The 24,843-nt window shown below is 57.0% G+C and overlaps 1 protein-coding gene across 4 annotated transcripts; it reads right to left on the reverse strand.

The window, feature by feature from the left end:
- Positions 1-231: 231 nt before the first annotated feature.
- On the reverse strand, positions 232-12,252 carry N4BP3 (NEDD4 binding protein 3). Of its 4 annotated transcripts, XR_007190501.2 has the most exons (6): positions 11,942-12,252; positions 6,530-6,880; positions 5,743-6,270; positions 4,896-5,150; positions 1,193-4,786; positions 232-475 (listed from the first exon to the last, which is right to left on the reverse strand). XR_007190501.2 is itself a non-coding variant. In XM_057307291.1 (5 exons), exons 2-5 carry the CDS (start codon positions 6,848-6,850, stop codon positions 4,250-4,252), a joined length of 1,641 nt encoding a protein of 546 aa, XP_057163274.1. In that variant the 5' UTR covers positions 6,851-6,877; positions 11,942-12,252; the 3' UTR covers positions 232-4,249. The 4 variants fall into 4 exon arrangements, 3 of the variants coding, with proteins under 3 accessions (XP_057163274.1, XP_026363552.2, XP_048077091.1); XM_057307291.1 differs by having other exon boundaries at positions 232-4,786; positions 6,530-6,877; XM_026507767.4 differs by having other exon boundaries at positions 232-4,786.
- Between the last annotated feature and the right edge of the window lie 12,591 nt (positions 12,253-24,843).

Genomic DNA, 24,843 nt, shown 5'->3' on the forward strand with positions numbered 1-24,843 from the left:
GTCCTCCTGTTCCAGCTTCCCAGTCTGTCTAGGGCCTGCCTTGCCTCCCCTCAAACCCTTTAGACAGGACCCTCCCTCAGAAGTGCCCCACACCTCCCTGTGTTCAAATCCAGGCCTATCCTGGATGCCCTCATCCCACCCTGCTCCGGAGGAAATCCCCCCAATTCCCCTTCCTCAGAGAAGAAAGAAAGTCTTTCCTCTTAAAGAAAAAAGTACTCACGACACTTGTTAGAGAGTGGTAAGGACAGACTTTATTCAAGAGGGCATCCTGCAATGAGGGGTTTTGTAGTAGGGGAGAGAGAGTGGGCTCAACTCCAAATACAAGGAAAAGTAGAATTTATGGCCAAGGAGCAGGTGTGTGTGTGTGTGTGGGTCAGTGGATGAAAAATGGCTAAGAGGCTACCTCTGGGGGGCAGGAGGCAGCCTGGCTAATTGCACATCACAGGAGTCTTGCTGAAGGCAGGCCAGCCATCACCTGGGGGACGGTGGAAGATGAAGAACCAGATTACATATGGAGGGGAGTCAGATATGGAGGACGGGGGATTCTGGCTAAACTAACTTAGCAGGGATCTGGCTAGAACTGGACTGTATAAGGAGGGACACCTCCCAAGGTCAGGAGCAAAGAGAGGTTAAAAGTGCTTGACCCAAGTCTGGTCAGTCTTTGTCACCCCCCCCCCAAGACACACCCCTTATGACCTGCAGTGAAAAGTAAGCCAGCTTTCCTCTGAATCCCACGGTACTCATGCCCCACCTCTCGTGACCTATTTCACTTTTGTTTTGTTGCAAGAAATAGCACATTCTTCTTTTCTGAATCCGATATAGAGGACTAAGCCCCACCTACTAGGGTGCTGAGTTACTCAGTCTGAATTGTCACTGTGGGGCATGCGCTGTCTTTGAAGAAAGGCTCCCTAATACCTATAGCCCCCCCACCCCCCTACCCTACACCACCCCTCCCCAGGTCTCAGAGAAATGTCCTTCTCCATGCTCTGCTGACTTGCCACCGTGGAGGCCCCTCTGTTGTCCCCCTTGTGTGTATATGTTTGCATTCTTCTGGCCCGGTCACTACCATGGACGTATGTGTGCGCCATCTCCCTCCCCCACCCACAGGGAGGGGTCACAGGGGCAGAGGCCTTGGCCATGATGGCTTCCTCATCTGAGAACCAGGCCTGGCCCTGAGGGAGGCATGTCGTACCTCACTGGGCAGGAGATGGTGACCAGCTCTGTGGCCCAGTCCTTGGCCCCAGTGCCCAGGAATGATGAATGAACACTCAGAGCTGGAGACTTCCCCAAACACTCCACTCCACCCGCAGCTCGAACCCATGCCAGTCAGGGAGAGGTCTGGTCCCTCTTGACTCCAAAGCCCCCCAGTGCCTTCTGGGCTGGAGCCAGAGCAGGCTCTGGGGATAAAAACAGAAGCCATGGCCCTGCCTGGTAATGCCCACAGCCCTGTGGAGAGAGATGGACGATGTCAGCAAATATACGGGTCTGTGGACACGGGGTGGGGGCGAGAGGGGGGCCGGGCAGGGCATGAGTTCAGGGAAGGCTTTCCTGAGGAAGTCAGACCTGTGAGGAGGCTCTGCCTGGAGGACGAGGGCCCAGAGGGACTTCGAGGGGCTGCTGGGGTCAGAAAGCGCACCATCATCTGGAGGCCAGGCTGTTAGAGACCTCAAGTGATAGACTAAGGGGGCCCAGGGAGCCCCTGGAAGATGTGACCCTATCTGAGCTGAGAACAGGAGAGATCGGGGGCACAGAGCCCAGGGCGGGGAGCTCACCTCCGTTCTGGAGAATTGGCTGCCTTGGCTTAGTCTGCTGGGGGAGGGGGCCTCTGGGCAGCTGGGGAGCTGAGGGTTAGACCCACCGGGCGCAGGAGGGAGGGGCTGCCCCAGAGCAGCAGCCCCTGTGGTGGCACCTGGGATTGGCTGGTCCCCAGAGCCACCCAGCCGGCTCGGGGACCAGGGAACTGGTTTGCCCGGCAGGGATGAGCTAACAGGGATCCGGTTCCCTCAGAAACACCCCAGCTTCAGCTCTCTCAGCGCCCTCCCCCTGCATCTGGGTCTGGCCCTGGTTTCTGGCACAGCTGCCAGGTTTTGGTACCGCCCACCCACTCCCCGCTGGCTGTACTGGCCGGCCCAGCTCTCTAATTGCTGGGTGGGGAGCGGTTCTGCAGAGATGGTACACCGGAAGGTGGACCCCAGCCATGGTGGGGCACGTGGGCACCCAGCCTGACCAGCTCCAGGTTGCAGGGAGGGAGTGGCCCAGGCTTTAGGTCAGCACCTAGCTCTGGGGGTGGGGTGGGGCCTTCTGGAGGGGTCACCGGCCCAGACACCTCGGTTTGGAGGGATCTGTGAAACGGGTTCCAAGGCCTGTGGGAGACAGGTCTGCCTAACTTGAGTGCTCCCAGGTTCCCTCCCCAGACAGAGGACCCAGGCTCAAGGTAGTCCCAGATGGGTCTCCAGCTAGGCGCAGGGGTCTGTCCTGGCCACAGGCTCTACCCAGGCCTGGCCAGAGCCAAGAGGGGCTGGGCTGGGGCTGGCGGGAAGAAATAGAGCAGAAGGAGCCCTCCTGGCCTCCCAACCCGGGAGCCCCAAACACACCCCCAGACACACCCACCACCCACAAGACAGCTCCACACGCACCTGCCACTTACATGACCATAAACACACCATCCCCACAGCAGACACCTCACACACCCCATTCTCCACCCTAAAAAGGTGGGGCACATCAGCACATACTCCACAGCCCCATGGCTACCCCTGCACAGTGACTCCACCAGGACCCACCTGTTGGGGTGCGATGGGTGGCCAGGCATGGCCTGGGGAGGGGGAATCATGGCTGAAGGGAGCAAACTGGGGTTTCTGCAGAGAACTCGTCAAGAGGTTGCCGCTGCCCCATCAGGGCAGGGACTGGGAGGGGAGACGTCTGCAGGCTGGCTCCCCTGGAGCGGCAAATGCGTCTAATTCAACCCTGAGACCCCATGCACTGAAGGCCTAACAGATAGGAGGTGCTCAATGCCTGGCAAAAGCTACAGTGATGCAAGCATAAGGATACTGAACTTTACTGCAAGGTGTGGGGACGGGCCACCTGCGTGCCAGACTGGGTCTGTGCTCTGGGCCACCCACCCAGGAGGAAGCAAAAGCCCAGAGACGAACCCAGACGTCTGAGAAGCTAGGGGTGGGAGTAGGCTGGAGGGGTCTAAGGACCAACTTGGGCGGAGTCCAAGGGTCAGGGAGCCTGGTGCAGGGCTGGAGGTGGAGAATTGCTTCCTCTCAGCACAGAGCTTTCCAGAATACAAATCAGATCAGATCTCACCCCTGCTTTAAAATATCCCCCTGGCCTTCCGTTGCCTACAGGGAAATGGCCACATTCCCTGTTGCAGTGCAGGCCCTTTAACAAGTTACCCACCCACAAGTTTTCTCTGCCTGTTTCCTGTACCTTCCTGGGAGGGGTAGGGCCCTCCTGGAGCCTTTGGGTGTTCCAGGGGAAGCTGTCTCAGGCCAGCCCCAAACCCAGCAGGGGGCTGGGTACCCAGGGCCCAGACTTCCTACCAAGAGAATGTTTCATGTTCAATGCCTTGGTTGACTTGCCCTTTTGTTTTTCTGGGTTCCCTGGCATTGTTTCTTCTGCAAAATCCCACTGGTGCCGAAGAAAGGAATTTCAGCCCACACGGCAGCTAAGGAACTGTGTGGTGGGGCAAGGATGCCTCCACTCCAATGCGCATGCCCAGCGGCTGCACACCCGGGCACTGGGCACACCCTCCCACGGACCATGACCATGGAGGGGTGCTACAGCCCAGGAAAAGAGCCCCCAACGCCAACCATCCACAGTCCTCTAGACTCAGGCCAGGGACAGGCCCCATGTAGCACCCGGGGGCCTCCTTGTAGAAAATGTGGTTTTATTCTGGGGGAGGCCAGTGTTCCCATCCCAGCCTCCCTCCTGCACGCCTGCCCTTCTGCATCACGGGGCTCTTCATTCCCCAGCCTCCTTCTCTGGGCCACATCCACTCCCGGGAGCAGGGCAAGGCCCTGCCAAGGTGCTACTCTGCCGGGAAGCCTGGCCCCGGCTCCTGCGTCTGGCACCCTAGCCAGCCCACAGCACCACTGGACCCCTCCTGTCGGTGGGCCTCCCCACCCCTGACCAGCCTCAGCAGCTTCTGCCACAGACCAGCGCAAGGAAGGGGCCAGCCATCTCCGGGCGGGCTTGTCCAAGCCATTCTCGGGCGGGGCTTCTGCCGCCCGCTCATCCACTGGCCTCAGATCTTGGAGGACTCCAGCCGAGGACTCCAGGGCGCTGGGGGCTCCCGCAGAGCCCGCAGCTCTTGTTCCAGCGCCTGGTTGCGGCGGTACATGTCCAGGTAGCCCCCCTGGATCTCCCGCTGGTAGCGCAGCACCCGCTCCTTCTCCTCCTGCCATGTCCGCCGCTCCCGCTCGAAGCACAGCGCCTGCTCCTGGGCGCGGAGCCGCTCCTGCACCAGCTGGGCCCGCAGCTGCTCGGCGCCCCCTCCTCCCCCTCCGGCCTCGCCGCCGCCCGCCTCCCCCAGCAGCCCCCTGCTCTTGCAGTCGTCCGTCTCACAGCCGCCCGGGGCTGCGTCCCGCGGGCCCTGCTCCCGCAGGCTCCGCACCGCCTCGCGCAGCTGGGCCAGCTCCGCGTCCTGCGCCTGCGCCTGCGCCCGGCTGCCCCGCAGCTGCGTCTTCAGGCTGAAGATCTCGGCCAGCTTCTGTGCCAGCTCCGCCTGCGCCTCCCGCAGCTGCTGCTTCAGGAGGCTGATCTCCGCGGTCTTCTGGCACACCTGGAGGGGCACAGGATGCGCAAGAGCGGGTAAGGGGCGGGGAGGCGGCAGAGGGTGGGACGCAGGCCGCAAAGGGGACGGAAGGCTCATAGGATGCCCGGTCGCTCACCTCCCATCGGGCCTCCTCCTCGGGTCGGGTGCTAGGGTCGGCCTCCGGCAGGGCGCCGGGGGGCCGAGGCTCGGGGCCCAGGCCCTGCTGCGCCCGCAGCTCTTTGCGCAGCCGCCGCTGCTCCTGCTGGGCCATGAAAAGCTGCAGCTGGAGGTTACGCTCACTGCGCTCGGCCTTCTGAGCTACCTCGTGCAGCCGCTCCACATACAGGCGCTTCAGCTCAGCCAGCCACAGCCGCTGGCGCTCCTCCAGCACCTGCCACGGGGAAGAGGCACCTGCCACGCTGGGAAACCCACAAACGGCCCCACCTCCTGGATACCGACTGCTGGCGCTCCCATAGCTAGACCCCTCCACAACACCCCAGCTGTGGCTGCAGGGGAAGTGTCCCCGACACACGGCCCTCCCAGAGAGTCTCTCTTCCTCCCTTCCACACAACTCCTGGCTAGCGAGGGCCACCAGTCACATGACATCCCCGTCACGTGGGGGGGGGGGGTGGGGGGACTGGATCACTTCCATCTTCCTTACTCTCTCTCTCTCTCCTTTTTTAATACGTTTTATTCGAGAGAGAGAGAGAGAGAGAGAGCGAGCAAGAGAGATCACAGAGGGAGAGGCAGAAGCCGACTCCCAGCTGAGTGGAGAGCCCAAGGTGGGGCTCGATCCCAGGACCCTGAGATCATGACCCGAGCCGAAGGCAGACGCCCGACCAAGTGAGCCACCCAGGCACCCCATCTTCCTTACTCTCTTGTGGCCAGAGCCATGGCGGTGAGCTGGCTGAGGCCCCTCCTGTCTTCCCTGTACTCCAATGCCAAGGGACAGAAGAGGACCCCAGGGTAGGGGGCGCCCTCACCTGTGTGAAGGGGTTGGAGCCGTCCTCATCACCAAGGCCCCTCTTGAGATCCTCACAGGTGTCGGGCAGCACGGCCACCACTTCCTCCACGGTGGGGCAGGAGAACTCATAGGGGGGTGGGGGCTCAGGCAGGCAGCTCAGCATAGCCAGGGGCCCAGCCTCCTTGGGGACCCGTGAGGCCCGGTCCAAGGAGCCCCCCAGGTGGTTAATGTGGCCCATCGAGGAGCTGAAGGGGCCTGGGCCAGTGCCAGGACTGCGGCCAAAGCTGCCCCCACTGGAGGAGTCAGACAGGCTGGGCTCGGGCTCGGGGCCACCCTCGTCCAGGCTGAGGGCATGCAACAGCTGGGCACGGGCCTGTGCCTGGCTGGCCCGGGGCCCTGGGCTCAGGGGGGGGTGGCAGGCCAGTGTGTGCAGGCTGCCATTGCTTCGCCACAGTTTCTGGCCCTTGTGGGCCGCCAGGCTCTGCATGGACAGGAAGCCTTTCCCGGCGCTCGCCACGGGCTTGAACACCGACGGGCGGATGCGGCACTGCCAGGAAGAAAGGGCAGGTTTGAGGCCCCGGGCTGACCTCAGCTCTGCCCTCCGACGCGCCTACAGCCCCCAGGATCCTCTCTGAGAACCTGGAGTGCAAGTCACCAGGGGGCGGTGACCTGTGACCAAGCCTCAGGCCGGCCTACCGCAGGAGGTTCACGTCCCAGCCCCATCTGAGCATCTGGGTCTCTGAGGAGACCCCAAGCTTCCCACCCCCACCCTCCAACACTAGGGAGGGAAGCGGGCAGAAAGGCACCTTGTCAAAGCGACCCCGCTCGGGCAGTGAAGTCTTGCTGAAGTCGCCGGCCCGAGGATGTTCCCGGTAGTAGAGGGTGGTGTAGTCAGCAGGCTCGTTCCGAGGGGCCCTCTTGGTGTTCTTGCCGTCCCTCTTGGGGAGGTGCAGGTAGCTGAAGAGCTCACGCTGGCCCAAGCCCTTCCGGAGGAGCCCATCAGGCTGGCGGGAAGTCCGGGAACCCGCGAGTGCTGCCCGTAGCTCTTCGGGGGAGAAGTCCTGCCGTTCCAACAGGCTGCCCACGCTGCCCATGGCAATGCCAGCAGGGCCTGGGGCTGTGGCCATGAAGTTTCAACAGGGCACAGGCAGCTGCTTCTGGGGATCGGGAGGCTCCATCAGGGGCAGGTGGGCACTTGCTGCCCAATTTCCCTGATCCCCTAAAACCAGGTGCGTGTTCTCTGTGTCAGCTCCCTAGCTGGCCCAGGCCCAGGAGGCAGATATGGGTCCTGGACAGAATCCAGGACAGGATTCCTAGGCTGGCAAGAGAAAGGGGTAGAGGCCCCAAAGCCACCAGCCTGGCGTCCCAGCTCCAGCTAGGGGCCAGTGTGATTGGGGGGCATAGGGCACCAGGCCCAAAGCAGCGGTATAGGCCCCTCCCAGGACTGGGCCAGCTGAGGACTCAGGCTGTCTGACTCTTGACCTTGTTCACTCTCCTATCAGGGTCCTCACACAATTTGGGGGGGGGGGTGGCCTATTACTCCCCGTTCCTTCTTTTTCTCCGGGGAGGGGGAAAACCCTGTTCAGGCCCTCTTCCTGCAGTGGGTCAGAGTTCCCCAAGGGAAGCACCTGGCGTGGGTGGGGTTGGGGGCTGCAGTGGGAGGGATACAAACAGGAAGGGCCTAGGGGAGGAAGGATGGCGGGAACAATGGTCAGTTTCCGGAACAGGTGTTCACGTTGTCATAGGGGCAGTGGCAGGAGACAGAGGGAAGGGGCAGTGGCAGCCCCTGCCGGCCCTTGCCTACAGTACCACCCCAAAACCCACCACCAGGCGGGGGGGAGGTCCCAAATCTTGACCTGGCGTGGGGCCAATCAAGTGTGGACCCTAGCTTCCTCAAGCAGTCTTATCACTCAGGGATGCTGGGAGGATGGGATGAGATAACAGGACAGAGGGTCCAGTTCAGGGCCTGGCCCATAGCCGGGGTCAACACAGGCTGCCTGAAGCCGAGCTCAGCTGCTCAGACGTGACTCCTCCCCGGCAGGCTGCCCAGAGACCAGGTTAGGGACCAGCTCCCATCTGGCCCTGGCCCCAGCCCCCCACCAGATCCCTTGTTCAGCCCAGGGCCTGGCACACCCCAGATACGCACACAGGACCTGCCGAATGAGCGAATGCCACCTTCTTCTCTGCCTCCCACCCCCAAGCAGCTGCTCCCGTCCCCGTACAGACACCCAGCAGGCGTGCAGCAGCTGTGCAGCCCCCCGCCCACCCCAATTTGCTTCCGGGACACCCACTCCCACCTCAAACAATGGTCGTTAGGAGGTTCCATCTTCCTCAACCATTTCCAGGTTTTGTGTTTGGGGAAGACAAAGTTCTCGGGGAGTGGGAGGGAGGGGGGAGTGTGGCCCTGCTCCCCACCCCCGCCCCCACCCTGTGGCCCGCACCTAGCCTCTGAAGAGGTCACAGGGCACACAGGGTCAGGAGACGCATCGGTTAAGGAATCACAGGTGCTGGCCACCTCCAGCAACACAGCCCTGCGTAGGGGGTCTCACTGAGACCCATGATAGAGCTGTTGTCCCTCTTTTAAGGCAAGGGCACCGGGGCTCCCAAAGGTGAAGCGGCCTGCCCAAGGTCACAGAGCGGGTCGCAATGAGAAGCCTGTGATCTCCGCAGGATGGCTGCTGAGTGTTTAGTGGGGGCCCAGCATGGCACCCACAGCCCAAAGGGTTAGAGCTGAAGTGTCCTCCATCCCAATCTGACACCCCCTGACCACGACAGGTGCACCCAGTGACAGACACCACTGTGTCTGAGCACACTCAGCTCTGGTCGCTGCTTCTCAGGGAGGCGGACGGCCAAGAACCCGGTCTCCAGCCCTGTCCTTCCACTGTCTCTCCACGGGCACCCGGCCACTATCGCTTCTCCCTTTGCAGCAGTTGCCCCATCTCTGAAGTGGGCCAGACGGCCTGCCCTGTCTTCCTTTTGGTCTTCCGTCACAGAGACAACAGAGGTGAGAGGTCTCAGGAGCCAGGAGCCGAGTGCAAGCATGGGGGTAGGCAGGTGGCAGGGGTGGCGAATACACCCACCTCCCCCCAAACACACACCGCCTCACCTTCCCCTGGGCAGATCCTGACTTCCTGTGTCACGGAGAGACAACGGGCACCCTCTGTTCCCCACAAAGGGTCTCAGGTCCCGGGAGAGAGCCCTTGAACCAGAGGCAGCCACGGGCCAGAATAGCACATACCTCTCTCTCCCTCTCTCTCTCTCTCTCTCTCTCTCTCACACACACACACACACACACACACACACACACACCTCCGCAGTCCACTCAGTGAGCAGCACAGTGGCTCCTACGTTAGAGGACAGAGCAGGGACCGTCGCATCCAACAGCACACACAGTCGGGGACAAGGTCACCCTCACGGCGCTGAGCACCCTCTGGGACACACACACAGGACACGCGAAGGCTCTAGCACTGCAGCAGCAAGAAGACCCAGTTGTCCTACCCAGCCCCCAGGCTAGATGCGGAGGAGGGTGTGTGTGTGTGGGGGGGCGAGGGGCTTCTCTCCACATATGACCTGAGCAATTAGAAACAGCTGTGGAGCTGGATGAAGGGGGCACAGAGAGCCCCTTCCTTTTTCCAAGGCCCTCGCCCTCCACCCCTCCTAGGTAACTTCTCTGGCTGTATTATCAGCTCCCCCCGCAGGGCTGAGGCCCCGGCTTCTAGGAGGCTCCACCCTACCCAGGTCTCAGTCTGGGGACAGTCCCTTTTCCTAAAGGGGTCCATACCCCGCCCCCCCCCCCACATTCCTTCCCCGTCGCTTGGAGGCCCAGGCACTGGCCTGGTCAGGCCGGGGCAGCTGTGCAGGCTGGGCTAGAGAAGATCTGGTGGGGGAGGAGGAGGGAGAGACAGCAAGTGCCTTGCAGCCCCTCTGGGAATATTAGAGCAAAAAGCAGGGCCTCCTCCGAGGGCCTCCAAGGGCTCCCCTGCCCAGAGCTCAGTCCACGCCCGGGGGCTCAGAGCGCTGCACAGAGCTGAGCGCGCCGCCACCGTGCTGGCTAGGTTTGGGCTGGCCCAAATTCTGCACAGTCCCCAGCTAGCCCCCAGCTCGGGACCCCTGAGCTCCTGTTCCCCAAGCCCTGGCCCCAAGATTAGCCAGCAGCACTGAAAGCCCTGGACACAGAGGGCATCTCTTCTGAATCAACCCTTGGTGGAGACAGGAACACAAGGCCAGGGAGCCCCCCTGGCCATGAAACAGAGACAGGACACGCAGGCAGGCACCCCGGCATCCGTAGTCAGCCTGACACAGGGCTCACCACAGCCTCACGACACACACTGGTGGGGAATACTGACATCCTCCGTTTCAGAAGAGGAAACTGAGGCCAGGAGGTAAAAGCACGCGCCTGAGGTCATGTTCAGCCGCGCTGAAGAAAGTACACAAACTCCTCAGGTTTCGAAGCCCACCCTGACCCCAGCGTGCCTCCCCTCTCGACTGGCCCATCTAAGAGCACGTGGGCAGGAAGCTCTGGAGGCGCCTCCAGAGCCCAGGCCCAGGGGAGGGTCCCACCACCTGCTGGGGGATCAGCTTTGCTGAAGGGAGTGTCTGCAGCTGCCCCGGAGGAATTGGACTGGAATGTCCCAGCTCCAAACGAGGGGCCGTGGGTGAGGGGGGCCCAGGGCAGGGACGGGAGAGGCTGGCATACCCCAGTTCCATTGGGACACCCAAAGAGGCAGAGCCCAGCATCTAACCCCACAGGAGTGAGTCTTAGTGTCACCAGAGTCACGTAGTGGTGTATACCACTCTACAGTTCTCTGAGCCCTTTTATTTCATCATCTGAGCTCATCTCTACAACAGCCTAGTGGGGGGCAGGCAAGGAAACTGAGGCCCAGAAACCAGCTGCCCAAGATCCCACAATGATGAACAATTCCAACTCCCTGGGCAAGACCCTTCTCTACTGCTGTCCCAGCCAGGGGTCACCAGCTGCCCTCCATGGCCACACACTGCTGTGTTATGTGTGTCCGCCCAGCCCCCCACACCTGCTTCTCCCAAGGGCATCTGCAACCAGGTAGGTTTGGACCCCAGTCCCCTCAGCATGGAATTCCTCCTGTCTGCACCTGGGTCAAAGAGAAATAGTGGAAGCACTGTTGCCTGGGGACTCTGAGCCCTGGAAGCTGCTGGTTCTAGAGGCGGTGGCGGGAGCAGGCTGGCCGCATTCATTCAGTCTCGCACATACACACCCACACTCAGCCAGCCGGCAGAGGAGCCCTGCCCAGGAGGGCCCTGGGAGGAGGTGGATCCCTGGGCCCAGGATGGCCTCCTGCCTCCGCTCCCTTCTTGGCTGGGCAAGGAGAGGGCACGGGGGCCAAGGTCGCCGGTCAGTCAGGCTAAGCCCCAGGTGCAAATGAGGAGAGCCCTAATCTGCACTGGGGAGCTGAGTGCGGGGTGGGAGGCGATAGGTCCCAGCCCAGTCCTCTTTCCAGACAAGGCCAGGGGACCTGATGTCGCCCTGGCCCCAGGCCGGCCCTCGCTTTGGCCAAAGGCTCTGGCTAGACTGGGATGGTGCTCCCGCCGCCAAGAACTGGTAGTGTCCCCACCGGTCGGGATCCCTGGCGTCGGGCCGGCAGCTGCCGCCCTTACAGGACAGGAGACCGGAGCAGAAAGGGGGTATCCCGGAGGGGGCGGCAAAGGGGTCTCGTGGGGAAGGTGGAGGAGCAGACCATGTAGGCATCCCCACGGAATTTCCTCCCGGGAAGACTGTGGAGGAGGCGTGGGCTCCCCAGAACCGCCGGAGGACCGCGAGCTACCTGGGGGGCGGGAGGGGGCGTCTCTTGCTGGCCCCTCCCTGGGGCCTGCCCCGGGAGGCCGAAGCCCAGGTCACACTCCCGCGCCAAGGGCGCCTGCCCCACCCCAGCCGCGGCGCAGGGGTCCCGGGCGCTGCTCCGAGGAGAGCACATTTGCAGGGGTTGCAGAGAGCAGCGTACCCTGCCGCCTGCCCCTCCAGAGGAGCGTCGCGGTCGGTCCCCGATCCCGCGCCTCGGTGCTTCAGTGTCTGGAAGCAGGGGGCACCTGGGCGCACACCGCACCCTGCCACCCCCGCCCACTTCTCAGACGGGCACCTCGCCGGGGACGGGCTGCGGCTTGGCCAAGGTCGCGGGGAAAGCGAGACCTCGGCGGCCGGCCCCACCCCCGAGCCCAGTCCCCGGCCCCCGGCGCGTCGCACTCACCATGCTGGCGCCGCTCCGCGCCCCTCGCGGGCTGCAATTCCCTCGCGCGGATTCGAACCCCTCCAGGCACCGGCTCCGGGCGAGACTGCGAGGCGGCCCGGAGCGGCCGGGCGGCAGAGGCCGGGGAAAACGCGGCCGGGCGGGCGAGCGGGCGGGCGGCCGCCGGAGCCGGATTGGCGAGGGAGGGACGCGCTCCGCGGCGCTCGCTCGCCTGCCCTAGAGGCGGAGGGAAAACCCGGCCTGACTCACCGGCGCGCCGCCAGCCCAGAGCCCGGCCGGGCCCCCGGATGTGGGGGGCGGGGACGGGGGGCAACCCCCGCCCACCGCGAGCCAACCTGAGCCCCGCCCGGGCTCGCCGCGCCAGCCCCGCCGCCGCCCGCCGAGGCGCCACGCGCCCGAGCCGCCCAAGCCCCCTGCCGGCTGCGCCCCGCGCCGCCGCCGCCCGGTGCGCCGCGCGCGGATCCCCGGCGGGTCGGCAGCCCCCGGCGCCGCCGACGTCCCCGGAGGGCGCCCTGCCCGCCCCGCTCCTCCTCCTCCTGGTCTCGCCCGCCCCTCTCCGTTTCCAGAACTCGGCAGCTCCCGGAGAGGCGCGTTCCGTCCATCACCTCCCAGATCCTCGCCGCCTCCTCTTAGGTGAGCATTATTACCCGTGCTGAGGTGTAGCAAAATAGCGCTCCGAGAGACGGAGAGAGAGACCCGAGGGCTCTGGCTCCTGAGCGGCTGAATTCAGCGCTAAGCATTTATTTTTATTTTATTTTATTATTTTATTTTATTTTGCCGCCAAAGCCTCTTAGGGGCCTCAAATTCAGATGCCTTCCGGGGCCAGGCAAATAATGCGAGCCAAACGGGTGTAAGACAATGCAGGAGAGATGGAGACAGACAGATGGACACCTGAAGGTATCCAGATTCAAACAACGAAAGCGCGCGTCCTCCTCAAAAAGTTAAACCTAGTCATCCTATGACCCAGCAATTCTACTCCTAGGTATATACCCCCAAAATTGAAAACAGGGACCCCCGGCGCGAACATTGTACAGGAATGTTCGCGGCCGGACTCTTCACAATAGCCAAAGGTGGGCGACTCGATTCAGATCGCCCATCCACTGATGAATGGTTAAGCACATTGTGGTATATCAACGCGATGGAATAGTATTCAGTCGTGAAAAAGAAGGAAGTGCTCATCCCTGCTACAGCACGGATGAACCTCCAAAAAATGAGGCTAAAGGGGCGCCTGGGTGGCACAGCGGTTAAGCGTCTGCCTTCGGCTCAGGGCGTGATCCCGGCGTTGTGGGATCGAGCCCCACATCAGGCTCCTCCGCTATGAGGCTGCTTCTTCCTCTCCCACTCCCCCTGCTTGTGTTCCCTCTCTCGCTGGCTGTCTCTATCTCTGTCGAATAAAATAAAATAAAATCTTTAAAAAAAGAGAAAAAAATGAGGCTAAGGAAATAAGCCAGACACAAAAGGCCCCCTGTGGTAAGATTCCACTTAGATGAGGTGGGTAAATCCAGATTAGTGCCAGAGGCTGTAGGGAGAGACAAACGAGAAGTGCCTGCGTAATGGGCATGGAGTTTCCTTTTGGGATGAGGAAATGTTTTGGAATCAGCGAGGTCGCGGTTGCACAACCTTGCGAATGTTCTAAGTTCCTTTGAATTGTACACTTGAAAATGGTTGATCTTATGGTGTGGGAATTTTATCGTGATGAAGAGCACTTGTGTCCCCCCGTGGATCAGTCTGGGCCCACAGGTCGCCAGTTTGCAACCCCTTATCTTCTATGCTGTCCTTACCCATTTACTAACGATGGAAGTGCCGAACTTAAGGGGACTCATCTCTAAGAAAACTCACTGCTATTCTGTATGTTAGCCCTTGAGCACCCCGGTCTGGTGGGGTCACTCACTGGGACAGATGAAGGTTCAGCACAAGGACATGCTTCACCTTTTGGGGGACCCGAGGAAAGGCCTCACTGGGGAGGAGGCTTTTGAGGTGGTACTTGAAGGATGGGAAGCATTTCCGTGGAGGAAAGGGCTCACCATGGTCAGGAGCTTCTGGCTGAAGAGGGCCGGGCATGTTCTGGGGAATGCAAGCTTATTAATTAGAAATAGGTGCTGCGGGGGGGGGGGGGGGCGCCTGGGTGGCTCAGTTGGTTAAGCGTTGGACTCTTGATTTCGGCTCAGGGCATGATCTCAGGGTCCTGGGATTGACCCACATGTAGGGACTCCCTACTCAGCAGGGAACCTGCTTCTCCCGCTCCCTCTGCCCCTCCCCCTGCTTGTGCTTGCTCTCTCTCTGTCAAATAAATTTTTTTTTTAAATTAAAAAAAAACAAGAAAGCAACAGGCAGAGAAGGCAGGGGCAGTGGTGAGAGGAAGAGATGGAGGAAGTTCGTGAGATAGTTTGAATGCAGAATTGTCTTGTCTTGCCAAGAAATTACATGAAGAGGGGGAGGGGATCAAAGGTAAGTTCTGGTGAAAACTCAGATTCAGCCCCCCCCCACCCTTTTTGTTGTTACAAACATGGCAACTTATCCAGGATCTCGTGACCCCCCCAGTCCAAGTTTTTTCCCTGCACGAGGCTGCCAGAGGAGGGGTGGGAGGGGAAGGGTGTTCAGAGTTTTGGAACCTCCCCACAGGACTGATGTTTAGCCCCAGGAGCGGAGGGGAGGGGAGGGGAGAAGAGAAGAGCAGTAGGGTCTTGGCTGAATGGAATCCCAAGAAAGTGGCTCCCCCAGCAGAGCAGAGGCCTGTGGAGCCTTGGTGGCTCTGCGGGGAGCTGGGACCACTTCCCTGAAGCCTGCTGGGTGCAGTGCAGGGGGCTGGAGCTGGGGGGAGAGAGCAGCCTGGCTGAGCTCTGGGTCAAAGACAAGAGACAAAACTGTCCACGCCCCCTCCAGCCTGGATGAGGCTGTCTGTCCCCTACATCCTGCACAGGCTCTGGCCTCCAGGCTGCCAAGAACACCCCGCACCACTACCACCCCTCCCTGGAAGTTGGGAAGCTGGCCTGGCAGATGCTCCTTCCTGCCTGGCTTCTCTGAGCCCTTGGAGTTTGTCCTGATCCCCCAGATGGGGAGTGTGGGGGCCCAAGGGGACCAGCTGCCCCAGGGGAGAGGCGGCTTTGGTCCCAATCCAGAGAGTGCCTCCTTGTCTGCCTCCACATGTCCTGTGCCCTCCACCGTCATGCCCTCTTGCACACATTCACAAGCACAGACCTTAAGAGCATTGCAATGAACCCTTGGGAACGTTCTGCCCACCCTCCTCTGATAGAAAAACTCCCCCCAAACACACTTCAGAGCTAGTTACGGGCGGAGCTGGGCCTGGGAGCTGGGGCTCTTGCCTCCTAGCCTGCCGTGTTCAGCCACAATGCCCAGATGCCAAGGGGTGAGGCCCTGAGGGCACCAGGCCAGGGGAAGGGAAGCAAGCTCCGTGGCCGCAGCCACTTCTGAAATCGGCTGACCTTGGACCATTGACTTTGCCTCTGTGCGCCTCTGTTTTCTCATCTCAAAAAAGGGGCTCATGTGAAATGATGTCTGTAAGGCACCAGCACGGCTCCTGGCACATGGTGGACATCTGTACCTGTTGGTTTGCCCTTCTCCCTTCTGATGGGAAGAGGAGGAAAGGTGGTCAGGAGGACAGACTGCTTCTTGGAGCCTGTCCTGAAGTGGCTGGCCCCCAGCCAGGGTGCACTCTCGGTGCCTCAGGTCTGTCGCCCCAGGCTGGGGCGGATGTCCCTTCTCATTGCCTGAGACTGGCTGGGACTCTCACATCGAGCAGCCCCTCGTGGAGACTAAGGATGGTCCCCTCCTCTCTGGCTGCCACCTCTGGCCTCATCCCCTTTCTCCTTGACTCTTGCCCCAGCTGTGCCCGGGCTCCCAGCTGTCACCCACTCTGCCCCAGAGGGTGCGTCCCAGCCCACGCATTCTGTCCCCAGACTCCCCTGCTCCGGTGGTGGCGTCCCCAGCTTCAGGACCGGTCCTGCAGCTCCTTCGGGCCCGACCTCTGCCCCGGCTTGGTGCGCCTCTGCACGGCGGGCTGCCTCAGTGTCCTCATCTGTACGCGCCGGTCTTGGGGAGAACCCATGAAGGGCACTGCCTGTGTCCCTCCTCCCGCCCCCAAGGCAAAATTACTCCCCCCGCCCCCATCCGCTCTCACTGTGGCAACACTTGTCGCAGTGCAGATTTGTGGCTCATCTGTCTGTCACCCTCAGGAGACAGCAAGCCCTGAACACACAGTGACCGGCCCCCAGTCTATGTCCAGACCCTCCCAGGGCCTCCTCCAGGACCTGTTGGCTGGGTTCAGCTCCAACACACCCTCTGCAAGAAAGCCACTTCGTGGCTTCTTTCTAACCAGGAGGAGGAAGAAAGGCCGGCCCGGCTCTAATCCCCGGTCTGTCACTTCCCGGTGGCTGGTGGCCGCTCTGAGCCTCAGTTTCTTTGTGTGTAAGCAGGCAGCAGCAGCCCTGTGAAGGAGGGACTTGACAGCCATGTGTCCCCCACCTGCCCTTTGCTCCTTGCCTTCCCTGGTCTTCTCTTGTCCCCTTGGAGCAGAGCCAGGCCTCAGCCCGAGGAAGGGGGACAGAGAGCTGGGCGTTCCTGGAGAGGGGACCTGAGGATTTCAGACCTCGCAGACAGCAGGCTGGCGGGTCATTCCTGGTGCCCGTTCCCGCTGCTGCCAGCTCCTCCAGGAGAGCATTGTGGCTGTCGGGGTCGAGGCAGTAGGACCCAGTGCGGCCGCCCCGCCGCCGCACCCAGGGAGACGGGCCCCACACCCTGGGGTGAAAGTGATCTCCTGGGACCTGGACGGCCCTCCCTGAGTCACCCGTGCCGGGGAGGAGCCTCGATTCACCACCACTGCCCACCCTCCCCCAGTGACCGGGGCAGCCCCAGGCTGCGGGTTAGGGTGGAAGCTGAGAGCTGCTAGGGCTTGCCAGGTGCCTGCCCGGGGCAGAGAGCTCAGACCTGCAGAAGCCAGCTGGGACTGCAGTGCGAACGCCGCCCCGAGTCCAGGCCGCCCGGCTGGCCCACTGGCTGGTCCCCAGAAACCTGGCCCAGGCCCGGCTGCCCCCCCCCCGCCCCCCATGGAGCTCGGGAGACCTGGCTTCCAATCCCTCCATCAAAGGGATTATTTAGGGGCAGGACGGGGTCTGTGGGGGAGGGGGCAGTATTAAGAGAAGTCTGGGGAAGTCACTGCAAAATTGTACATCGAGAGGATGAAGGTGTTCTAGAAATCGGTTGCATGACAGCGTGAATGTGCTTACCACCACCGAACTGCACGCTTACAAACGGTTAAAATGGTCAGTTGCGTGTTACGTGGATCTTACCACAATTGAGAAGATGTACAAAGGGAGGAAAAAACGTCAGGTCACCAGGCTGAACACCCAGCACGAATGTAACATTGTGTGTCAGCTACACTCAAAATAAAAAACAAAAGAAATGAAAAAGGAAGAAAAAACAGCCGTACACTGAAGCGAACTTGGATCCTCACGTGCCCCTGAAAGGGGCTGGTGGCGGGCCAGTCATTTCCTTTTGAACAAGGACTTCACCTAGATTACTTTCAAAGCTTCATTACAGAAATTTCCAAATATGCACAAAGGTCAAGAGAAGAGAATGAAAACCCTCCCAGGTACTCATCACCCCACTGTAGGATTTTATTCATCTCTATATAAACCCTCCCTCTTTGCCCCCGCCCCTCCCCCACTCCCAGGTTACTTGAACGCAAATTCTGGACATTATGCTATTTTGTCCATCGATATTTTCAGTGCAGACAAACATTTTAAATTGTAATCGGTGTTCGTTTGAGGGTGTGTGGTGGTTTGGGTACGATGGCCAAAGACAAAGCTAAGGGTTCAGGCCACCTGGAGATCTGCCAAGCACGATGTCCCGTAGGCAGGCCTCTCTGCTGTGCCGTCCACCAGCCCTGGGGCCACCTGCCCATGGACATCGCTTTCCTGAGAGAGAGAATGAGGAAGCTCTCCTCTCTAGGAAAGGCCAGGACGAGTGATCTTGGGGTCACCTGGGGGACTCCTGTCCATGTGGAGAAATGAGATATGCCAGTATGTGCTGTTTCAGTACCAAGAGAGGGCTGTTTTCCTCGGAGTGTGGGAGCCACAGCCCTGAGCGGTTAGGTCCTGGGCTTGCGGGAGGGTCTCAGGCACCTGGTCACCCACCCACTACCTGACTTTCGTGTCCACCCAGTGGGCCCCTCACCCTCCCTTCCATCTGCCACATCTCACTGGTCAGCTAAGTCGGGGCACAGCCCTCGCCACCCTGGGCCCTGGTGCAAGAGGCGTCCCAGACCTTGAAGTCTGAAAATCAGCACTCTCTCCCCTGCCTCTTCTGCTGAGGCAGGGCTTTCTCTCGCCCCGGCTCTCCTGCTCCCTCAGCCCGCTGAGTAGATGTGCGCGACACAGCCAGCCGATCTGGCTTCCATCCCCAACCCACAGCAGGCCCGGCTCACAGAGCCATGCACCTGAACGCTTACCCAGCAGCGCCCAGGGGAGCCAGACAGGCTCACACACACCCTCACCGGCCTGGCACTGCCACGCCCCACCCCACCCTCCAGCCCAGCCTGCCTGGGCAGCGGCTGCCCGTCCACTTGCTCCACCCCCTCCGAGGTCCAGGTCACACAGACCCTCACGGGGTCAGCAAGGTCCTCCAGGCCTGTGTTCGTCATGCCCTTGGCAGGTGTGGAGGTCAAGGGGTTCAGACCCTCGACTAGCCTCTTACTTTGCATATAGCTGCTAGCCACGGGGGGCTTGCCAGGCCGATGGGGACACAGACCACCCATCATCCCTGGGCTAGGTCCCCTACATGAGCCGGTGGGAAGGTCACACAGCCTACCAAACAGCTTGCTGTGGGTCGATCCTCTGGGAAGCAGATACTGACGTGGTTCAGAGTGCAAGGGTTTATTGGTGGGAACACCTGTAAAAGAAAGGGAAAGAAGCGGGATTGGGCGGAGGGCACCACCCGGCACTACGGGACCCCAGTGGTTCTGTGTTATTTGGAAATAACATCTAGTTTTAGACGTAGAGAAAAGTTGCAAAAAAAGTAGAGTTCAGTGATATCCTCGACTGGGCCTCCCCGCTGTGTTAACATCATACGTAACCGCAGCACAGTGACGACAGTGGAGAGGTTCGCAGCGGTCCAGTACTGTAAACCACGGGCTTCATCTGGATTCAACCAGCTTCCCACCAACGCCCTTTCCTGGTTCAGGATCCAGCCACGTGCTGCACGCTGTTTTTGTTCCTGTTCTCTCACACACTCAGTCTTCAGCTAGATTGACCCACGTATTGATCGTGGATTTTGTCCTTCTTTCCTTCCTGTGTCCACGATCTTCCTTCTCTGATCATTTTCAGTCTCTCTGCAAACACAGTCATTAGCTTCCCTTAATGTGTAGTGGGCTGCTGGCAGCCCAGTCTCCCAGTTTTTGTCTGACAATGTCTTTATAGTGTTTCTTCTTGAAGGACAGTTTTTCTGCGTATAGAATTCTAAGCTGGCAGTAATTTTCTTTCAGTGCACAGAAGCTGTTGTTGGACCATCTGCCGCCTTCCATTTTTGCTGTTGAGGAGTGAGGGGCAGGCCAATTGCATGTATCAGTCAGGTTTTGCTAGAGTATGCTGCAGTGACAAACATTCCCCTGCACCTCCTTGGCTTGCAACAACAAAGGTTTATTTTTAGCTCGCTTTCCATGCCCTGTGGTAGTCAGCCACAACTCCTACCTGGGACAAGCTCGTCTCCTGGCAGAGGGAAAAGAGCCGTGGCAAAATCATGGGATGGCTCTTCAAGCTTTTTCTGAGATGTGACAGAAGGTGTTGCTTATCCTTAAATATCATTACTCTTGCATGTCCCTGGCCAAAGCCTGATGTCACCTGGGGCTTACTAGCTTCCCACAGGAATTGGTGGCAAATAATTGGGAACAAAGACGCTATCTACCATGTTTTCTGTGGCTCCTCAATTTTTTTAAAAGATTTTATTTATTCATTCATTTATTTATTTAGTGAGAGCGTGTGTGCAATTGCAAGCAGCAGGGAGGGGCAGAGGGAGAGGGAGAGAGAATCCAAAGCAGACTCCATGCTGAGTGCAGAGCCCAACATGGGCTCAGTCCCATGACCCTGAGATTATGATCTGAGGCAAAATCAAGAGTCAGATGCTCAACGGATTCAGCCACCCAGGTGCCCCCTTTGTGGCTCCTTTAAAGAGTTCTGGATCCCTTATGGTCCACTGAGGAAAACATAAAACCACGCTAGTTTTTTCAAACAAAGGAGATATAATACACAAAGTGGATTGTTCACACGGATTTTGGAGGATGAAAAGAGCCAAAGAGGTGCTGAGGTTAGCCCAGCTTACAGTTTCCACTCCTGGGCCTGGGAAGAGGTAAGGTTAACAGCAGCTAGGGGCTTGGAGGAGGACCCCCACCTGGGGACCCCCCAGAAGAGGGGCCCTGATGGCTTGGGCTAATGCCTCCAAGGGGATTTGGTCTGGCTGGTGCTGGGAGTGTTGAAAGGAGCTGGAGGTGCCTGAAGTGAGGCCAACAAGAAGTAGAGACAGGAAGGAATCCCCTTCTTCCACCTGCTAATCTCCCTTTAGTGTCTCCCACTGGCAGAACCAAACAGGAAGTCAGCTGGCAAGGGGGCCCGGGAAATGTAGTTTGCAGACCATAGCCCCAGCATCACAAAACAAGTTGTAGCTGTAACCTGCACTATTATCTATTATTTTCCTCTGGGTGCTTTTACTATTCTCTTTGTCTTGGATTTTCTACATTTTCACATGATCAAGGGTCAAGGTGTGGATTTCTTTTTATTTATTCTGCTTGGGATCCATTTCAGCTCTTAAACCTATAGATCGATATCTTTCATCCGTTCTGGAAAACTCTCAACCATCATCTTTTCAAATACTGTCTCTGTTCTGGTCTCTCTTTCTTCTTCTGGGACTGCGATTATTATTATTTTAAAAAGATTTTGTTTATTTATTTGACAGAGAGAGCAAAAGCAGGAGGAGTGGCAGGCAGCGGGAGAGGGAGAAGCAGACTCCCCGTGGAGCAGGGAGCCTGATGCGGGGCTCGATCCCAGAACCCTGGGATCATGACCTGAGCCACCCTGGGACTGCAGTTAGACATATATGAGATCTTCTTGCTGTAACTTCCATATCTGTAAACTTTTCTTCTGTATTTTCTATCCTTTTTTTCTCTCCATACTTCTTTCCGGATTTTCTTCTGACCAGCCTTCCAGTTCTGTAATTCTTTCTTTAGCCATGTCAAATCTGCTGTTAAACAGTCCATTAAATTTATAATTTTTGTTTTTAGTTTCAGTTTATTCCTTTTTCACGTGTACTATAGACTTTTAGAGAGTTTCTTGCTCCCTGCTGAAAGTTTCAATTTTGGTACTTAATTTCTTGAGCATAGTAGGTGTAATTTGTTTTATAGTCTGGAATTCTTCCAGTTCTGTTTCTGTTGACTGTTATTTCTGATGGGCTTAGTTCAAGGTTTTAGTTCAAGGAGTCTTGCCTCCTCATGCATCTGGTTGTTTTTGTATGTTGAATATTACAGTTGTGATATTACTTGTAGAAATAATTTGCACTGGGGTGATTTTGTCATTTGCCAAAGAGAATTTTCTATTGCTTTTGCCAGGTGCCTGGAGGGATTAGCGAACTGAGATCATGGTAGTTCATACTTAGGGCATGATGTTGCCCCAGGATGACTCAGAGCTGGACTGCGATTCAGGGAAGGGCTGGTTTGCTTTCAGTTCACCTTTACTTCTAGGGTGCAGTCCTCTGGGGCTTAACCCAATGTTGGGTTTATTGGGACCGAAACTCCCGGCCCCTGACTCTTTTTTTTTTTAAGATTTTATTTTTATGTAATCTCTATACCCGAACGGGGACTCAAACTCACAACCCTGAGATCAAGAGTCACATGCTCTACCAACTGAGCCAGCCAGGTGCCCCATGACTCTGGTTTTAGTCTCTAGCTGTGCAAGGCCACAAGAAGTGGGCTTGCCCTCCCAGCCACTTCTTTCCAATTGGCAAAAGCTTCGAGGGTAACTGTGGCCTCAAGTATCAGGGTTACCTCTCTGAAATCTTGTCCTCTTCCGAGCCTCAGCACAGTAATTCCTATCTTGTCAGTCTTGGCCATGAGTAACCGAAAGGGTGATGGTCCCAACATCAAAGACAGGTGTCTGAGAGGAGAAACAGTTTGCTAAGAGAAAATCAACAGTTTGGTTTTGAGCGTCTGTATTTGATGAGGCTTTGGGATGTCTAAATGAGAACCTCCCATGGGCAGTTGCATATTTGTGTCTGGAGTTTGGGCAATTATATACTATTACGAGTCTTCAACAGGTGAGGGGCATTTTGACCCTGTTATTTCCTTGAATGGAAATATCTTGGTTAGAATTTTTTTTTTTTTGGAAGATTTTTTATTTATTTGAGAGAGAGAGTGAGAGAGCACAGGCCTGGGGAGAGGCAGAGGGAGAAGGAGAAGCAGGCCTCCCCCGCTGAGCAGGGAGCCCGATGTGGGCCTCAATCCCAGACCCTGGGATGATGACCTGAGCTGAAGGCAGACGCTTAACTGACTAAGCCACCCAGGCACCCCTAGAATTTTTTATCTTAATTAGAATTATGATTTTCCCCCCTTGGGTCAATAAAGCATTTTTGGAATAAATTACATTAAAGCAAATTAACTTCTTTTTTTTTCTATTGAGGTATAATTGACATATAACATTATATTAGTTATAGGTATACAATATAATGATTCAAATTTGTATATATTGCGGAGTGATCAGTACAATAAGTCTGGTTAACATCGGTCACCATACATAATTACAGAATATTTTTTCTTGTGATGAGAACTTTTACGATCTACTTAGCAACTTTCAAATATGCGATATGGTATTAGCAATTATAGTCACCATGCGATACTCAATACTGTACATCCCCATGACTTATTTAATTTATACCTGGAAGTTTATACCATTTCAGCCATCCCCCCGCCCTCCCCCATCCCCTGCCAGTCTGCTCTATCTTTTTTTTTTTTTAAAGAAGCACATATACTCCATCACATTTTTTTTTTAATTTTTTTTTTAAAGATTTTATTTATTCGACAGAAATAGAGACAGCGAGCGAGAGAGGGAACACAAGCAGGGGGAGTGGGAGAGGAAGAAGCAGGCTCCCAGCGGAGGAGCCTGATGTGGGGCTCGATCCCATAATGCCGGGATCACGCCCTGAGCCGAAGGCAGACGCCCAACCTCTGTGCCACCCAGGCGCCCCTGCTCTCTCTATCTTTGGGCTTGGTTTTGTGTTTATTTTTGTTTTTTACATACCACATGCGAGTGAGATTGCGTGGTATTTGTCTCTCTCTCTCTGACTTGTTTCACTTAGCATAATGCCGTCAAGGTCCGTCTGTGTTGCCACAAGTGGCAAGATTCCCTTCTTTTTTATGGCTAAATATTCCATGGTATACATACGGCTCATTTTCTTTATCCATTCATCCACTGATGGGTACTTAGGCTGCTTCCATCCTTTGGCTATTATAAATCATCCTTCAATGAGCGTGAGGGTGCCTATGTCTTTCTGAATTCGTGTTTTCGTTTTCTTCGGGTGAATACCCAGAAGTCGAGTTGCTGGATCATAGGGGAGTTCTCTTTTTAAGTTGTTGAAGGACCTCCATGCTGTTTTCCATAATGGCTGCAATTTCTATTCCTGCCCAAAGTGCACAGAGGTTCCCTTTTCTCTGCATCCTTACCAGGACTTGTTATTTCTTGTCTTTTCTATAATAGCCATTCTGACAGGTGTGAGGTGATATCTCATTGTGGTTTTGATTTGCATTTCCCTGATGATGAGTGATGTTGAGCATCTTTTCAGGTGTCTCTGGGCCACCTGGATGTCTTCTTTGGACAGATGTCCATTCCAATCCTCTGCCCATTTGCCCTTTGCTCTTGGTAACAAATCCAAAAAAATCATCGCCGAAAATGATGTCAGGGAGGGGAGGGGGGTGGGGGAATGGGATAGACCAGTGATGGGTAGTAAGGAGGGCACATATTGCATGGTGCACTGGGTGTTATACGCAACTAATTAATCATCGAGCCTTACATCGGAAACCGGGGATGTACTGTATGGTGACTAACATAATATAATAAAAAATCATTAATAAAAAAAAAAAAACTGATGTCAGGGAGCTTACCACCTGTGTTTCCTCTTGGAGTTTTATGGTCTCAGGTCTTCCGTTCAAGTCTTCAATTCATCGTGAGTTCACTTTTGTGTTTGGTGTAAGATAATGGCCCCGTGTCATTCTTTTGCCCGTGGCTGTCCAAAGCAAATTAACTGCTTGATCTAAAATTAAGTACAGCACAGTCAGGCCGTTTCTTATTTTTTGCATTTAAATTTTATTTTGCCAGAATTAACTTTCATGGCTATTCCTTCTTTTCAGTTTAATTTTATTCTATCTAAATTATTTATTTTTAATTAATTAATTAATTAATTTTTAAAGATTTTATTTGTTTATTTGATGGAGAGAGAGTGGGAGACAGAGGGAGAAGGAGAAGCGGGGCTCGATCCCAGGACTCTGGAATCATGACCTGAGCTGAAGGCAGATGCGTAACCAACTGAGCCACTTGGGACCCCCCAATCTAAATTTTTTAAAGATTTACTTATTTATTAGAGAGAGAGAGAGCACAAGCAGGGGAGCGGCAGGCAGAGGGAGAAGTAGACTTCCTGCTCAGCAAGTAGCCTGATGCGGGACTCGAACCCAGGACCCTGAGATCATGACCTGAGCCGGAGGCAGATGCTTAACCGACTGAGCCACCCAGGCGCCCCTCAATCTAATTTTTAAACAAAATCCATTTCTGCATCAATCAGTTTGTATTTATTTTCACAACTTTTACTTCTACCAGTTCCAGTCTCCTGGAGCAAGTTTTGCCGGTCTCCCTTGC

Source organism: Ursus arctos, unplaced genomic scaffold (genome assembly GCF_023065955.2).
Source record: "Ursus arctos isolate Adak ecotype North America unplaced genomic scaffold, UrsArc2.0 scaffold_5, whole genome shotgun sequence".
In the NCBI taxonomy this organism is placed as follows: domain Eukaryota; kingdom Metazoa; phylum Chordata; class Mammalia; order Carnivora; family Ursidae; genus Ursus; species Ursus arctos.